The sequence below is a fragment of the Toxotes jaculatrix genome, chromosome 2, assembly GCF_017976425.1.
Source record: "Toxotes jaculatrix isolate fToxJac2 chromosome 2, fToxJac2.pri, whole genome shotgun sequence".
Classification (NCBI taxonomy): domain Eukaryota; kingdom Metazoa; phylum Chordata; class Actinopteri; family Toxotidae; genus Toxotes; species Toxotes jaculatrix.
Window position 1 is genome coordinate 12,353,286 of NC_054395.1, and position 18,608 is coordinate 12,371,893.

At 39.6% G+C, this 18,608-nt stretch overlaps 1 protein-coding gene across 2 annotated transcripts in view; it reads left to right on the forward strand.

Moving 5' to 3' along the window:
• The window catches only part of sema3b (sema domain, immunoglobulin domain (Ig), short basic domain, secreted, (semaphorin) 3B), a 73,202-nt gene extending 55,566 nt beyond the window's left edge, over positions 1–17,636 (forward strand). For both annotated transcript variants that reach the window (XM_041051707.1, XM_041051716.1), the window contains exons 5-18: positions 5,415–5,534; positions 5,863–5,956; positions 6,168–6,287; positions 6,421–6,563; positions 6,789–6,903; positions 8,516–8,585; positions 8,688–8,832; positions 10,631–10,850; positions 10,943–11,034; positions 11,165–11,206; positions 11,378–11,535; positions 11,691–11,746; positions 13,332–13,471; positions 13,715–17,636. In XM_041051707.1, coding sequence (XP_040907641.1) covers positions 5,415–5,534; positions 5,863–5,956; positions 6,168–6,287; positions 6,421–6,563; positions 6,789–6,903; positions 8,516–8,585; positions 8,688–8,832; positions 10,631–10,850; positions 10,943–11,034; positions 11,165–11,206; positions 11,378–11,535; positions 11,691–11,746; positions 13,332–13,471; positions 13,715–14,227 — 2,028 coding nt within the window. In that variant the 3' untranslated portion in view covers positions 14,228–17,636. The remainder of the gene's footprint in view (positions 1–5,414; positions 5,535–5,862; positions 5,957–6,167; positions 6,288–6,420; positions 6,564–6,788; positions 6,904–8,515; positions 8,586–8,687; positions 8,833–10,630; positions 10,851–10,942; positions 11,035–11,164; positions 11,207–11,377; positions 11,536–11,690; positions 11,747–13,331; positions 13,472–13,714) is intronic.
• Positions 17,637–18,608: the final 972 nt, after the last annotated feature.

Here is an 18,608-nt window from a genome sequence, read left to right on the forward strand (position 1 = left end):
TACTCTCTTTCCATGCTTTCTCAGTGTCTCATATTATTTGTTCTCTGGGAACCTGAAGTTTTTCGTACTGTTTTACATCCCACACAGTCCTTCATCATCTCTATGTATATACATATTGTGTGTGTATTCTGCGGTTCTGCAGAGTCATCAAGTTTCAACATGGTCTGCTACTTTTTTTTTCTTTTCTTTTTCTTTTTCTATTTTTTTTTTTTTCTTACAGGTTCACCAGTCCTATCAGACATGATGGCAGATCTTTCCAAATAATTTGGTTGCAATTGCTATTAAAATAACACCGTTATAAACATCCTTGCTTGCTGGGCTGTCCGATATAAAGTTCAGTATATTGCATTTCCACCTATTGGGTTTTTTTTTTTCTTCTTGTTTGACATAAATTCAAAAAAGGGGGGGTCTCAGTGTCTCAGGTGGTAGAGCAGCTTGGCCACTGATCCCTGGGTTGATCCCCAGGTTGCCTCAGTCAGGTCAACTTCTGCCATATCAAACATGCAAATGGTGATCCACTGTGGCAATCTAAAGAAGCCCAAAGACGACGACGACAACAACAACATAAATCAAATAATTAGTTCCCCAGTACAGTACACACATTATCATGGTAGCTCAGAAAAAAAAAATACACACAAGGTATGCGACGGGCTTGACCAGTAATAAACACTTCATTACACACACGCACACCCCTAGACCACAGGAAAGCCACCTGACATGCACACAGACACACTAACACAAACACAGACACATGCACATAAACACAGTCAGACAGTGGCAGTAAACAGTTGACAGTTCACCCAGACACTCAGTCTGACTCGGCACTCTGACTGAGGCGTCACTGTAGAGCCATATTTAAACCTACAGAGGTGATGGATTGTGCGTTTACGTTGTCATGTTAGAGCCCACTTTGTCACTTCCTTTGTCCTCCAAGACCAATTATCAATCATCCAGTAGGGATTATCAATGTAAAATATTCTCTTAATATTCTTTAGTCAAAAGGTACATGTTTAGAACTGTTTCTGATGTAAAACAAGTTTCCTCTGTAGATACATTTACTGGATGATCAATGGATTATATATGACGTGGGCGTATCTGAGAAGTAAAGTTCAGGTTAGGCAATGAGTCCTGTAAGCAGGAGACCAGTGACTGGTTAGGTTGGCTGTGAATGTTGGAAGTCAGAAACTGTCCTCACCACAAAAGCACCAGCACTGGTGATTGGTTTAAATGGCTTGAAATGTCTTTTGCACACACAAACCATATCCACTAATACAACTGAGCATTTCCATCCTGTTAATGGAAAAATGAAATCCCGCTCTTATTTCCACAGTATATCACTCCATGGTGATATTAATTTATCTGTACAGTCTGTAGAAGGTCAGAATCCAGAAAATCAGTCTGATCCAGGAGAAACATGTCAAACCAATGTCAGCGCTGTTACATTGTCCTGTTTGATCCAAAAGCAACCAAAGGCATTCCTCGGCTCTTTCACTGGGCTCTGTTGTGTATCTAATGGTCGTCTACTGTGTGCTGTGGTTCTTTGTGTCCAGTCAAAGGCTGTCAGCCATTAACTTTATCAAAGATTCCTGGACCACTCAGACTCTTTGCTCTCAGAGTCAAAACAGGAAAAGAAAGATGAACAAAAGCCCCGTGTCTATCTAAAGCTTTACAGTTATGCAATAAAATAACAACATGTATTTAAATGAGTTGAAAAAAATAAGAGTGGTAGGTAAAATGGGGAAAAGAGAGAAATTACTAGAGCAATTCAAGCTTAATAATAACTTATATGCACCTGGCAATATCCTAATGCACTAATTCATGGCCAACCACGACTGGTACAACACATGGTGGAAAATGTTTTGCTTTAAAGGATCATAAAGAATCATAGAAATACTGAGTAAATTATAAGTTTTTTGGCACTTAGTTCTTTATAACCCAATACATAATATTTCACATCAAACACATGAATGAAAAACCTAGTGTATGAGAGACAGAAATGGACAGAAGGAGCAGAAGGACAGATAATGGCTGTAATTATAAATGGGTTGATCGGGTTAATCATCTCTAGAATGGAAAGGATAAAGAGAAAAGGGGAAAAAAAGACATCCACCGCAGAACAATACCGCTTTACAAGACATGAAGCCAAGACCCAAAGCTCAGGCCGCTGTGAGGTCACCGCCTGCGGTTTGCTCACTGTTTCTACAAATGAGTCAGTGGCAGGTCAAAGGTTGACCAGTGAACCCTTTAGCACACACACACACACACAGATACACACTAAGGAAATGTGATTGCTGGCATAATTCACCTCCCTCGCTCTCCTCCTTCCTCTCTGATCTTTTCAAGGTCTTTCAAGCGTCTTTTCTCTTCTTACCTTTTCTTTTCCTCCTGCTGTCTTTCTCTTTTGTCACATCAAAGAATTGACTTTGTCAGACCACCGCTCCACTGACTCCCTCACCTTCTGCCCTCTGACACACACACATGCAATTAGATTGGGGAGGAGGTCTGTCTTCAGACACACACTAGGGATCCTGAGAAACAGACTGATTGAAAATTGGCATGGGTATTTTTTTTTTTTATCAGAGGAACATGTTGTTTGAAAGTGTGAAGCTGAAGTGTGTGTTTGAGTGTGAGTATGTTCATTCATGGTGTAAACATGTGTGTGAGCCTAAGGGTGAAGGCAAGTGTGTGTGTGCCCCCTTCTTTCATGGGAAACAGAGGTCTTCTGTGTTTGTCAATGGCTTAATCAGCCCATTGATTGGTTGAACGCCTTCACACATGCACGCACAAAGACAAACAGATGTTTTTGAAATACAACTGGTTACTGGTATACACAACCAGTACCTGGTAACTTAATGTTGTGGCTGATTTTTTAATGTCTCCACACACCAACAGCTCCAATTCTAACTCCCTGATGTGCTTTAGAGGTTGAAAAGTAGGCCATTGCTCCAAACTTATAAACCACTGAGGGTTGTGTGTGTGTGTGTGTGTGTGTGTGTGTGTGTGTGTGTGTGTGTGTGTGTGTGTGTGTGTGTGTGTGTGTGTGTGTGTGTGTGTGTGTGTGTGTGCGTGTGTGTGTGTGTGCGTGTGTGGTTGTGTGTGCGTGTGCGTGTGTGTGTGCGTGTGTGTGTGTGTGTGTGTCAGGCCTAATGAGACACAATTCCGCCTGTGTCACAGCTTTCACAACCTGGTCTTTCTGTCTGTCACCCTTGGGTGAGGCTGAAAGACAGAACAGAAACATGAAGAAAGACATTTGATTAAAGAGGAGTGTATACGTGTAGATTACAGGGACATGGAGCAACAGAAAAAAAAACAAAAAAAAATCTCATTGACTTCAACTTCAACTTATAGGTTGTCTTTATTGTTAAAGGAGCCATAAACCGTAATTGCAATCCATAGTCTAAAACATAAGCATTATAAAATATAAAAATAAAATAATAAAATTTAAATTAAAAAAGATTAAAAACAAAGGCCAATTGATGAGCTGTACCAGGTCATTTAGGCACAAATGTGAAGTCAAAATAAAAACATTATTCTTAACAAATTAAATCAGGAGGAATCACCAGACTTTGAACTAGTCCGTTGACACAGACACAGGCACAAATGATTATTCATTATCCCAGTCTGTAGCTGATGGATAGTTTCATTTATAAACCTCCAGTGACTCCCAGGGATCCCAGAGTGTTTGTAACTTGATCGACAGACAGATGTTACCACAGGCCGTCTGGGGAAAGGTCGACAGGAGAGAAAGGAAGGGATAGTTCCATTAGATGTGAGAACCAGTGTGTGTGTGTTCATGGTAGAGTATAAAGACATCAAGAGCTTACTGAGTATTCCAGCTATTTGAACAGACAACACAAAGCCTGGAGCCAAAAACTACTGATATTCATGGTGATATCTGTGAGTCTGGTAGTGTACAGAAAGTCTCCTGAGAGCCAGCTTACTGTAACCAGACTCGATGGACAGATGTGTCTGTGGGTCAATAACCTGCTGTCTAGAATACAGAGAAAATGATCGGCACCACTCCCATATATGTACTCCAGATATGAATGTAGCCACCCGCGTTGCTTAGGGTAAAGACTGAAAACAGGTGCAAAATGCTAGCCAACAGCTGCATCTGGCCAAGAAATAGTCTTTTACATAACCACCTCTAAAACTAAAACTTTGTTGCATAAATTTGAACCAGAGATATGAGTTAATGAATTAATGAGCTTTAAAGTTGCTGGTATTGTAGGCGGATTTTGTTACCTTTGGACGGAGCCTGGCTAGCTGTTTTCCCCCCATGTCTGTATGCCAGCTGGCTATATTCTATTGAATATTATTATGTTGTGATATCAGAGTTATCTTAATCCAGCTCTCAGCAAGAAACACAATAAGTGTATATGCCAAAATGTAAAACTATTCTTTCAAAAGGAAGTAAAATGAAGAAATCTGTGTGTGTGCTCAAGCTTCTTCATAGGTAGCTTTGTCTTTTTCTCCATGTGGTTCAGTTCCTGATTCATTTAACTGAGATTTACTGATGTAAATATTTTAACTAAGCAGGTATAAAACATGTACCAACAAATTTGTCAAACAAACATCAGGCTTAATATCCAGTTCAGTGGTGGAAAATAAACATAACCCCCAAACTTGAACTGGAAAATTGTAGTCCCACAGTGACCATTTTATAAATGACTTTATTATTCTTTTGATATGAATGTTCCCTGAAAGCTATGTGCTACGGTTAGAGATAGATATCTTACATATTATCATGCTATACATTATCTACTTAGAAACGCTTTAAAAAATAATAACAGGAGCAAACTCTGGATGTATATGTTTACTTTTTAAGGTGTTTCGGTCATGAGCCTACATGGACCACAATACCAGAATCTAGCCTATAAAAATGCAGCTATAAAGCAGTAGGATTCCTGCTTTTGGTTTGGTCTTCTCTTAGCTTACAGTTTTATGGCACTTATTATACTTTGACTTTTACACACATTCACATTTTACCCTCATTAGATACACACACATTCATACAAACTCATGCACACATTGCAGGCATGGTGTGCACAGCTAGGACACAAAGGCTGTCACAACAATGTGTTGGAGGTGGAGCTGGGGACTCGACAGTGTTGTCACAGGCAGACAGGGTGAGAGGAGCTATGTGAGGAATGCATGGTTTTGCTATCTTGTTTTTTTTTTTTTTTTTTTCTGGTGCTGTTAATTTGTTTTTACACTTTCTAACTAGAATATAGTAGAATATTTCTCATTTAAGAGGTTTTAGCATGATATAGGCGCAGTGTGTATAATGCTCTAAACCTGCATTTAATTCATACATGCAGGGAAAAATGAAAATTGAAGATTTTGTTTTTAAGACTTTCAAATTACTAGTTGTAGGTAAACTGACTCCGCATATCTGTGTGTGTGTCTTTCAGTCTGACTGTGTGAACTACGTGAAGATCGTGCACCACTATAATCGCACCCACCTATATGCCTGTGGAACTGGAGCCTTCCACCCTACCTGTGCCTTTGTAGAGGTGGGACACAGGATGGAGGTGAGTAATGTACAAAGCAAAACCAACCTTCAGTAGTCCATTCTTAATTTTCCATAAAATGCTTTAAATGCATGATAAGGTCTAACCTAATCTAGTTTTGACTGATGCTGCAGAGGAGGTAAGATATGTCAAACAGTGTATGCAAATCCACCACGCTTAGTTCAAGTTGCTGGTTTCAAATTTGTCTCTTCGTCCTCGTGCTGCCAAAATCACAAACATGAAATCTCAACCCAAAAACACCTGTATGGTTCTGGCAAAAGAAAACAAAGTGTATTGTACATGTGATCACACCTTAAATACATTTCTCTCTGTCCTCTCTCTCCATCAGGACCATGTGTTCAGGATCGATCCCTCTAAGGTGGAGGACGGGAAAGGGAAGAGTCCGTACGATCCTCGCCACAATGCTGCCTCTGTGCTCGTCGGTAACTAAAGCCATGCACATCAATACAATACAATACAACACAAAATTTTGGCCTGTGTAAGAAAGTTTCATCATAACTGATTCAGTTTACACCATCCTAAAACTGTGCTGACACTGCCTTAGAAGTGTATAGTCATAAATATATAAAGACCCAGTCATCATTAAAGCTTGCATGACCGATCAATGAGTTATTGATTAATTTTGTCTCCTAGGTGATGAGCTGTATGCAGGCGTGGCCACAGACTTAATGGGACGCGACTTCACCATCTTCAGAAGCCTGGGGAAACGCCCCTCCATCCGCACTGAACAGCATGACTCGCGCTGGCTCAATGGTTTGTGTGTTTATGTGTGATCAACTCCTTTTCACTTGAGTTTACTTGTTGCACTGAATCTGATAACTGCTTTCAGAGAAAATTCCAGTACAATGATGTTTGACTTTATTCCTCTTTGTTTTTTTCATGCCAGAACCAAAGTTCATTGGTTCCTTTTGGGTCCCAGAGAGTGAAAACCCTGATGATGACAAGATATTTTTCTTCTTCCGTGAAACGGCTGTTGAGGCCCAGGGGCTTGGAAAGTCCACCTACTCCCGCATTGGACAACTCTGCAGGGTGAGTGATTGTTTTATTACTATATTTCTATAGTGTGTAAAAAAAAAAAACAGTGTTCACCAGGCCCGCTCAAGTCATCTTCGGTTGAAAATTACACTTGGCACAGTGGAGGCTGGTGCCCAGTTAATGACCGTTGCTAAACCTTTTACTGTCTCCTTTCTCACCATAACAAATTCAAATTTAATATCCTGTTGAACAACTGTTGACCGTTTTGTCTTGACACAGAATGACATGGGCGGTCAGCGGAGTCTAGTGAACAAGTGGACGACATTCCTCAAGACCCGTCTGATCTGTTCGGTACCAGGAGCCGACGGCAGCGACACATACTTTGACGAGCTACGTAAGTTCACTGCGCACACAGTCAGTAGAACAGATACTCGTTTGTATCAGCTCATTTATGACTAAAATTATGTAAGGCTGAAAGTCTGATGTAACATAATTTATGGTTGAAGTGAAGGCCCTGCAGGAAACCCAAGTAAAAGTTGTCACATGTCCCTTTTTGATCTTGAAGACAGTCCACTTTTGACCTCACTCTGACCTTAACAGATGTGGTAATGTGGTGCGACCTTTTGTATCAACTCAAATAACAAAGTGGAAAAACGGGTTGCCAATCCAAAATATTCTTCAGTATGATGAAGTAATCCGATTCTTCAGAAGTTAGAAAAAGCAAAACAGAGAGTTTAAATTTGGGCTGATTTTCCAACCTTGCTTTGCCGGTCGGATTTTTAACCAGAAGCACATTCTACGGGTGCAAAGGGAGAAAAAGTCGAGGACAGCATAATAAATTAACCAGGATTTCTGACCTCAATTGTAGATTACTATTCAGCCCCACATTCCTGCAGACTTGGAGAAAGCATGAGTCAGAGATTAATTGGTAATAGATTCTGGCCTGATCCAAAGCCAGTGTTTTTGCTGTGGGTTCAAAGTAAGTTGCAGGCTTGTCTCTGGTGGGTCTTCGTATGACAAAAAGCAATAATGTGTTTTCATTAGACTGGATCCAGAGAAGAGGCTAAATGTCTAAAGCATGGATTGTGGGCAGAAGAAATATTTCATGATAAAGAAGACATAATTTTACTCCAGTCTCAGAGGAATTGTTCCACAAATGTCTGGTGCCAGCTCACGCATGCATTTCACTCATAAATATTTACAAGACAGAGATAAAACTGGTTAATCCTCATCCTAAAGGACATTTCTTTCTTTTCTTTTCTTTTCTTTTCTTTTCTTTTCTTTTTTTTTTTTTTTATATCAAAAGTGAAACATACAGATTGCAATTTTGCATTTGTCCAAAACATAAACAATCAACACATGGCAATGTAACACAAACCTACAGTCATGTGGTTTGCACAGCAGCTGCAGCAGTTTCAGCTCTCAAGATGTTTTTGATTGATCTCTGACTATATCTGTGGGCTGTAATATGACCTGTCTTTGTGCTTATCTTGTGACACAGTGAAAGGTGAACTAAGTGGAAAAATAAGTCCAGATTCTAATCCTACATACCTTAGGCTACATCTGTCCATCACATTCCCGCATGTGAACAATGAGTCTCTTATCTTGACCAAGAGTTTTCTGACCACACCTGAGGGCAGATCTTTAGAAATGACATCCCTGTAAAAATAGGTGTGTTGATCTGAAGCAGTAGCAGTAGATACACCTTTTAAACTGAAATGTGAGCAAAGACTTTGTGACTCTTCTTTGACCCCAAACTGACAGATGTAACAAAATAGTTTTATGGGGCTAAATCTTATTAAAATTAATTTTACAAACCACTGCATGAACTTGTGGTGTTTTTTGTTCCAGGTCATGACCCTCAGTTATCAGTGAAATGTCTCTTTAAAATAGTTAGACATGGCCATAGGGCTTTGTTTATCTTTCTCTCAACCTTTGACCTCTGGACAACCACCACCTAATCTGAGTGTGTGTGTGTGTGTGTGTGTGTGTGTGTCCCTCCCCAGGTGATGTGTTCCTGCTGCAGACAAGGGACAGAAAGAACCCTCTGGTCTACACCGTGTTCTCTACTTCCAGGTCAGAGTCCATTCATAGTGTGTGTGGGTTTATATGCATATGTACATGTGTGTTTTGTATGCGTTTGAAGTATCTAACCCAGCTCCCCATGTCCCCCAGCAGCAGTGTATTTAAAGGCTCAGCTGTGTGTCTTTACTCCATGAATGACATCCGGAGAGCCTTCCTGGGGCCCTTCGCTCACAAAGAGGGGCCCAACTACCAGTGGGTCCCCTTCCAGGGAAAAGTCCCCTATCCCCGCCCAGGAATGGTATGTCAGTAGCAGTAAAGACCCATCAATAGAATGACATAGCCATGATGAAAGTACATGGACAGAGGTATCATACCTCGAGAACTTTTATGTGTATTTCCATTTTATGGTACTACACTTGAGAGGGAAATATAGTACTTATTACCCAACTGAATTTTACAATCACATTACACCACATTTGACAGCTATAGTTATTACTTTGTAAACTTAGATTTCAGAAAATCATGTCATAGTATTATTAAAGATGATGCAGTATGTAAAAAAAGTTCAAATTCCCTCCACGTTGAACCATCTTTAAAAGTAAAAGTTTAAAGATTTATGTATATATGTTTATATATCAGTTTTTTAAAAAATCCAGTATTGGATGATAATAATAGTACGGAATTTTTAAGTCAAATCAGTAATGTAACATATATACATTTAATGAAGTACTTTAAAATTATGGTGATGCTACTTTAAGTCTTGAAGTAATGGTTGTGAATACTTTTTTACTCTGTACACTGTAAAAATACAAAGTTGTAGCAATAAGAATACATTAATATCATGTAATATCTTTTTGATATATCTTTGTAGCACTTCATACACTTGCACTGCTCTCTATTAGATCTCATTTCATCCGAATGCATTCCACAGTCCTCCCAATCAATATGTGCTTATTAGGGTTCATACATTCTGCTAAGCACACAAGCATAGCGTCAGCAGGATTTGTTATGCAGAGCTTCAGCTGTTACTGCCACAGCAGAACAATCCCCATTGTATGACTGCAGAATAGTAATTGTATTTGGCCTACAGTAAACCCTCTCTCACGCCATCATCACCTCACTGGGTTGTAAAATTAGCAGAACAAATCAAATTAAAAGAAAACAATCGTGCTTACAAGAGAATTATGCAAAAATGCCTACACAGCAGAGTCAGTGTTTAAAATGCATAAACCAGATCAAAAGTCCTTCAACTCATGGGAGCGGTAGGATTAAAAACCACAAATACATCAGAATGCTGTAAAACAGAACGAAAGGAAAATATTATAATTAAACTTCAAAGAATATTTTAGTAAAAATGTAGTATCCTAGAATGAAAGTCCAGGACTGGAATTTTAATTAGAGAGGGAAGCTGGACTATGACCTGGAGAAAATCTCTCTCACGTCCCTGTGACCCATCATGCCATAATCACCTCTCTGTGGCCTGCTGGACTGTGGCTTTGTGTACTTCGGGCCAACTGAAATGTTGACAAGCCAGACGTTTTATTCCAGCTTATGTGCCCGAATGCAAAACAAATGTATTCATCAAATATGAGTCATTATGGAATATTTGAGTCCAAACATGGCAAAGAGGCTCTGAGTCTCAAAGTCAGTCCTGTTCTGAAGAACAGTGGAAGAGGATTGGCTGGATTATTAAAGTTCTTTGAACTGCTGCTCTGCTCCTTTAAAAATATAAAGCATGCATGTTCACACATTCACAAACTGCCAGGACAAAATTTTCCATCCAAATGGTCACAGTGTGAATGATTATATCCGGATTTACAGAGTTTGTTTTTCATGCTTTAAATTTTCTTGCACCACTTTGTATCCCCATTGAACTTCAGCAAATACCACACTGTGTACCACAGTGGAACCAAAAATACACCTGCAAAATCATTACAAATGACTTCTTACATTTAATTGTAAGCAACAGCTATTTGCAAAGTATTTTATTGTGCTGCATCTCTTAATATTTCTATTAGATAAGACTTGTATTTAATTTCAAGTATGAATAAACAAGGACTTTATGAATTCAACTTTAATTTACTGCCTTCCTTTAGTGTCCCAGCAAGACATTCGGCAGCTTTGAGTCCACTAAGGGTTTCCCAGACGATGTGATCCAGTTTGCACGTCACCACCCTCTGATGTATAATCCGGTGTACCCTATGAGCCGGCGGCCTGTCTTCGTCAGAACTAATGTGGACTATAGCTTTACACAGATCGCTGTGGACAGAGTCAGTGCTGCTGATGGACAGTATGATGTCATGTTTATTGGCACAGGTGAATGAACTGTTTTCAGAGCTAACTCTTCAACATTTAAGCATGAAAATAATGAAACAACATATTAAAAAACTTTGCATCTATTATTTCAGACAAAGGGACAGTGCTAAAGGTGATCAATGTCCCCAAGGAGAGCTGGAATAATATGGAGGAACTTCTGCTGGAAGACCTGGAGGTCTTCAAAGTAAGACAACTATAATACAGCTTTTTTTTGTAGATATAAGCACTGTTGTACTGCACTGTACATCTGTGGGAAAACATGTCAATTCTTGTGTGATCGGTAATTTATTTACTGTATCTCCTCTGCTCTTCAGGATGCATCATCTATCATCAACATGCAGATTTCCTCAAAACGGGTAAGTCTGTTATACTTTTTGTATACTTTGTGCACTAATACATTTTGTAGTATATACTTGCAAAAAATATCACATGTACAGGAAGACTGGTTGGATTTCAACTGAATTTGATATGGGCATAGTCCTGAAACTCTTTTAAAACTTGTCCCTCCAACCTCTGTCTCTTCACAGCAACAGCTATATGTCGGCTCTGACACAGGCATTGCCCAGGTTCCCCTTCATCGCTGCAGTGTGTATGGGAAGGCCTGCGCTGAGTGCTGCCTGGCCAGAGACCCGTATTGCGCCTGGGACGGAACATCCTGTACTCGCTACCTGCCAAACACCAAGAGGTCTGTGATATGAACACTAATGACATGCACAAGATGACCATTCATTGCTTTGAGAACAACAACAAAAAAACAAAAACAAAAAACAATGACAAGATTTGTACCAATTAACAAATTCCTAAAGTAGACTGAAACTCCTTTTTAACATCATTTTACAGACGTTTCCGTCGGCAGGATGTGAGGAATGGAGACCCCAACACTCTCTGCTCTGGAGGTAAGATTCAGTGCACATTTAAACAATGCACTGATATGATGAGAACTGCCATCTTATCCAGTTATAGCTTAATTATGCATCATAAATCCATTATCATTATCTATATATTCTCTGACATTTACAAGCTTTTAAGATGCCAAATCTCTTTCTCCAAATCTTTTAAATTATCTTTGCCATTTTTATATAGTGTGTGTTCTTGCCAGGCCTTACACTGGAAGTGATATGTTTTACACTTCCTCCAGCAGCAACAGTGTTGTGTGGAATAAACAAATGATAAACTGTATTTTTTCCATGAATACATTTTCGCATTTTGTAGATGCATCAGGAAATCTATTGCCAGTCTATTGGCTATTCTTTGAATTAGACGATCAAAGCTCTGGAAGCTTTGATCGTTACCTTGTTCTAGTTTGCTGTCTGATCATTGTTGAACTGCTGCGGAGGTATGTTCCCTAAATAAGAACAAAGCCTCACTCTGCTCCTGCTCTGAATCACAGAGACTCTTGGCATCTGACATCTCACTGTCCCTGTGCCAAAAAATCCCAAATCCTTCCTCCCTTCACCTCTGGTGACCTCTGTCCTCCGAGACCACAATAGCGGCATTCTGTCACTATCTGTCTTTCTGCCACTGAATTGAATCAGGCTAATCGCTCAAACTGAAGGAGCTCCTGGGTAATACAGTTACATCATGTGGCATACAAGGCCGAGTTGTGTAAAACTAATGAAGGTCAGAGTAATTGTCTCTGATGAGAGCCCCAAAGAGCTGATCAGGAGTCTGGTTGGCAGTTTACCCACCATTGTTTCCCCAGTAATCTGTGTTAAGATGGTGGTTCGAAAAAGCGATCTTAATTTGACCCAGTTTTGGTCTTGAGGTACAGTAGGTCGAATTTTTCAGTCTTAAACCTTGTAGAAATTTGAGCATACTTACTCCCGCTAATGAATAAAATTGAGATTTTGGGCACAAACACTGTGTCTTTGTTGTGTGTTGTCAGTATAATTAATGATGATTTGTAATGACAGACAGCTGCTATCACAATAAAAATTCTTGTTTGATATCACACATTAAATGTGAACAAATTTTCAAATCAAACCTATTAAATTTTGACACATTCTCACATGATGTACATGATGCTATGATTATGTATGAGTATTCCTATCAGTACCCTATCATTACTCAGTGTTGACTAAGACTCTATTGTGCTACCAAATAATGGGTCACATAGTTTTCTTGTGATGCCAATACATAAATACATTTGCTTACAAGACCTAGAAACAATTTTAATAATTTAGTCTTTATAGATTATGGACATGTTTCAAAGAAAGTTTGGAGTTCTTAGCAGCTTTTAATTTGTTTCTGTCCTACACAACTCTGTTTGTATTCTCCTTGGTCTTTCGTGTCTGTTCTTGCCTTGTCCGGTCTTTTAAACTTTTCTCTTCTGACCTTTCTGCATTGTTCTGTCATGTCCTATCTTGTTCTGTCCTTTGCTGTGTTTTTTTTTTTTTTGTCCTTTCCATTCTGGCTTGGTCCTGTGAGCCCATATTCCAAGCAGCAGACCCATAATGTCTTTGTCTCTGCTGCCCCCTACAGACCACCATAAGCACCGTGTGGCAGAGAGGAAGCTGTATGGAGTTGAGGGAAGCAGCACTTTCTTGGAGTGTATTCCCAAATCCCTTCAGGCCAGAGTCACCTGGACCTTCCAGAAACACCCACAGAACCCACGAGAAGAGGTGAGACGGATGTGAGAGTGAAGAGAGGTAACAACAAAGAAATCTGACAAGGAAATTTAGATTTTACAATAGTGTGCATCGCACTTTGGAAAGCCACTCTCACATCACGTGCAGTTAATGTAAAGTTTTATTGTGATGCTGAAAAAAAAACAGACATTAAGGGTCTTTGTTCCATTAATATTAATAGTCGTAAAGTTATAAATTTTATCCAGACTGATTTATCAGCTCTTTCATGTTTTCTAGGTGCGTCTAGATGACCGCATCCTCCAGACGGACAGAGGCCTTTTGATTCGCCGTGTCCTGAAGAGAGATATCGGCATCTACCAGTGCCACGCCATGGAGCACGGCTTCACCCAAACTTTACTAGGCATCACTTTGGAAGTTGTACCCTCAACATCCTCTTCAGCCTCCAATCTACCCTCTGATGCCCCTCTCCGATTAGACCCCCGCAGTGCAGGTGGGCCCCCAATGACCAATCAAAAGCTTTGGTACCGGGACTTCATGCAGCTGGTGGACCACCCTAATCTGAACACCGTTGACCAGATTTGTGAGCAAGTTTGGGCACGCAAGAACGCCGGCAGTGACCCGGTGGATAAGATCTTTCCTGCTCCGGGGAAGGACGTCCTGCCTCTAGACCCTGCCGCCCGCCCAGCTAACAAGAAGTGGAAGCATCTTCAGGAGATAAGGAAGGGGAGAAACCGCCGGACCCATGATGGGAAACCAAACCCACGGGCACCACGCAGCGCTGGGGAGTAACAACGTAGAGCAAGAAATGGAGCGAGAAATGAATGACTGATACAGGGAGAAAGGAGGAGAATGACAGAAAGAGACTGAGAGACCAAGAACTCCTGGAGGTGTTCACACATACAGATATACAAGTGCACATAAACACACACACACACGCACACACACACAGCACCTCCTGTATTCTGTATATTTATCTATGGAAGCCCCCACTACATGGTACCCCAATCCCTGAGTCCTTGTCCCACTGGCCAGCCCCTGCATGTGCTGCCTTACTTCCCAAATTGATTCTGCACGATCCCTTTACACTATTCACTAGCATAGTCGAGTGTTGAAACAGGTACGTGGGAGTAAACCCATCTTTATCTGTGGGCAATAAACTTACTCACATGTCATTCCCTTTGCCACAGTATGTAATGTATATATGGAAGGTGGGTTCACAGCACAGGATGAGCATATCTTAAAAAGTTTGTCTCTACATGCCAGCAGCACTTGTTATATGTGGATAGCGGGTCACAGTACAAACACCTACACTCTGGGTTACACCACTCGGAACAAAAACAAAGTCTCCTCATGGCTTTTCTTACCTGAAGATTTAATAGCAGTGTAGAAAAATGATGGATTTCAGTGTTTCTCCAGAAAGAACGGAGAAACGTGACAACTGGAACATACTACAACGTAATGGTCTCTAACTGGAAACACACTTAACTATTTGTGTGCAATTTCACAAGCATGCAGACAAACACTTTTCAAAACACTATTTCTACATAAACAGATGAATGAATTGATCGACTTCCTGTGGTGCTCTTGGTGCACATATTTCCATTAACCTCACTTTCCACATGGTTTTGTGTGCATATTACATAATGCAGTCACAGATGAGCTAGAGATGCCAGCGACATGGGGCAGCCTGTGGAACAGATCAGTGTGATGCAGAACTGGTTATATTAGATAGTAGGTTTCTTAGTGGTTTCCTTCGGCACACTGAGGCATGTTGCAGCAAAATAAATCACACAATACAATGCAGTTACGGTTAGAGAGCAGTCATATCTGGCCAGATATGATTATATTGCTTTACTGGTCCAAACCACTAGAGAATGAAGGGTGGAAAAACTACTGGCATTCCACAATGTGAGAGAAAGACGAGATGTTTACAGTACAAAGACAAAGCTGGAGCACAAAGGAGTCAATCTCTAAAGGCAAATAAAAGTCCATATAAGACCTGGATTACATCTGAGCAAGTTTCAATTAAGTTTTATGTGGCATCTTCAACATACATTTATATTATAATTAACCTTGAAAGTGCATATTGAGTAAGAGATTTTACACTATCCAAAACCTCACTATAAAATTCACTATTTATTGGTTTTATTTGACTGTGTTCAACATTTTATGCATTAACATTAAGGAGAAATGAACATGGTGGTTTAGGTGGGTAGAGGAAAGATCTTAGTGGACTCCAAGTATGACAACCCAGGTTCCTGGGCTACAGTACAGTATATATATTAGCATGATATTTATGAGTGAAACTATGATTTTTTTTTTTCCCTTTGTATTCTAAGTGGTACGTCTACTCCTTGCTCTTTTACACTGTTCTTGCATATGTTGTTTATGATAAATACATATATGCAAATATTATGAAATGACTCCTCATTCAGCACAGAAAAACGTACAGAAAGCTGTTCTTCTGAGCTACCCACAATGCATTTCTGTTGGCAAAAAACAAAACACAAAAAAAACCTTCCATCTGACTTCATACACTGTTGTGGTCACTTCTCAATGTAGTGTTACAGTCATTAATATCATTGACTTTTGCTGCTTAACGATGTCATCTCTTCCTGATGTACAATTAGTATAATAAGGTCTTCCTTCTCTCTGTCTTTAGTCCAGTCTCTCTCTGTGTATTATCTGTAAAGAAACCTTGTTTGTTGGTTGTCTGTGCTAACATGGTGTGTGTAGCCTGTCCCCAAGTGTCCATTGTGTGTACAGGCTCAGATGAAGAGCCTCCCTGTGGTACCATACTTTATTATATCATAGTCTATTAACATGAAAGAAAGCAACTGCCCTTGTAAGATGAAATGTGCATTTATGTTTTGCATTCATGAAATCTCAATATGATTTTTAGAATGGATATAGGGTCTAATTTGTGCTGCTGCCATAAATGTCTCAAAAATCATAATGGCTCTAAAAGATTTCCAGTATACTCAGACAAAAATGTATTTTTGTAACAGTATTCTTGCTTATTTGGCTTTGGTGTGTCCATTAATTCACACAAAGAACTCCAAGTGCCAAAATGGCCCTTGGATCAAAGCTAAGGTTTTTTTGGAAACCAGGTCCTGATAATAGGAGGCAGCACAAACTAGGTCTGTGAGTGGATTTTAGATGTATGGAATCATTGTCGTTGTTATTTATATACCTTCTTTATAGAGATGTAATTAACTCTTTAAACCGAACTGAACTCAACTGTCTGACGCCTGTAAAAGGGACACTCTGCATTTTGACACCACATTCAGGAACAGATGATTCAATGCAAAAAGGAGGCATAAAATAAAAAAAATAAAAATAAAAATAAAAAAATCAAAACTGAGTTTAGCTGTGGGAAGATGTTGTTGGTCCATGCATGCACCAGTACCTGCATTTAAACCGCAGAATTATGGAGTTTAGGCTACTAATTCACTAAATGAAGAGTAAAGTTATTAGTCGTGTACTTCTTTTTCCTTTAATAAAACATTATTTTCATTGGTAGTGATGTCAGACTTGTCCGAGTCTCCCTTTTAAGCCAGCTGTTGTTTTGTGCTCTTTTGAAATTGCATGACCAATGTTAGTGGCTGAAGCGTTTGACAATGGTGTGGTGGTGAGAAAGAGCGAGAGAAAGAAAGCACAATGTTGAATATTATTATTATTCCTATGTATTTATGTGCAAAGATAAGCTGATATGTTGTGGTGGATTTTTATTTTTCTTATACATGTAGATTTACATCTGTATCGTTCATGTTCTGCTGAAAAAGGACTCATCCTCAACATTTTTTGTACATTACGGCCAATGGGGAATCTCTTCCTGAAAACAGTGTCCAATTGGTGTCTTTGTTGTTCACACAGCCCTCCAATCAACACCCTTGTTGTATCCCATGCCATGTGACGCACCCCTGTATGACAGCTCACCAGGAGAGGCTTGTGTGTGTGTGCGTGAGAGAGAAATGTGTGCTTGTGGTTTATGCGTGTGTGAGAGAGAGTTTTTGGGGGAAAGCAGAGCTCTGTATATAATGGCAAAAAACCAGTGGTGTGCATATGTAGAGCGGTCTGTTAGTGAAAGTTCAAAGGTCGAAGGCCAAAGTTAACATGGTGCACTGTAATACTCCCAGAGGTCTTTGTGAAATGTCATGTCAGATTGTTTTTGATTAACACAATAAAAATATGCAGTTACTTAAAAGTGAAATTCCTGATGCATTATCTAACATAAGGGGGAGGGGGAGTTACGAAAAAATCCTAACAGCATATTATAACTTAAAGTTTAATAATATTGAACCACTTATTCATGACAGTCAGGCATTTTTAAAGGATAAAGATGCTCATGACAATGTTGGTCATGTGCTTTCCTTTTTTAAATTTTTGTCAGTATGATGAGTGAATGAAAGAATGACCATGGAAACAAATACCAGTGTTTCAATAATTATGTTGTCTGTGTTTTGACCACATGGGGGCAGTCATGCAATGATTTAAGGTCTATGACCCATGAGAAATCTTAAAGAAGTGCTTCTTTTCAATGACATTTGTTAGGTTTAACAGTTTTGTTATTGTACTGCAAACAGTCTCTGTAAAAGGCAGTTGATGTTGTTTGGTACTGGAAAACTTTAAAATGAAATGTTGGATCAGGTGGAGCTTATTGATAAAAATGTTGATGAAACAGAAGCAAAAGACACACTCAAGGAAGTCAGTCAACCGAAAGCTGAAGAATGCCCCCCAAAAAATCAAGCTGCCAGTTACTCTCCTGTGACAGCAGAGGCCAGAGACCAGCCTTTTACCAGCTCTGAAACTATGCAGAGAATATACAATAACAAAGAAAACAAAATAAGAATTTCCTTGTTGTTGATGACATCAAAGTGTACCTGTGGGCTTATATGTATATACCCAAGCGCAGTACTTTAAGTTATGGCCATCTAATACAGACTAGGTTTACCCTTCTTTATTTTGACAGCGTCCACTCACTGCTTAGTGAAACCTAATGATGAACACCTGTTTTCACTCTCACTGAACTAGGTGATGTACAACCTAGAACAAAACAAAACAAACAAACAATAAAAAACATCACAACCATGTAGATGACCCTATTCCAACAGATCGTAACTCTGTGGAACTTAATGAACTGGTGTTTTGTTGTTTGTTTTACCTGAAC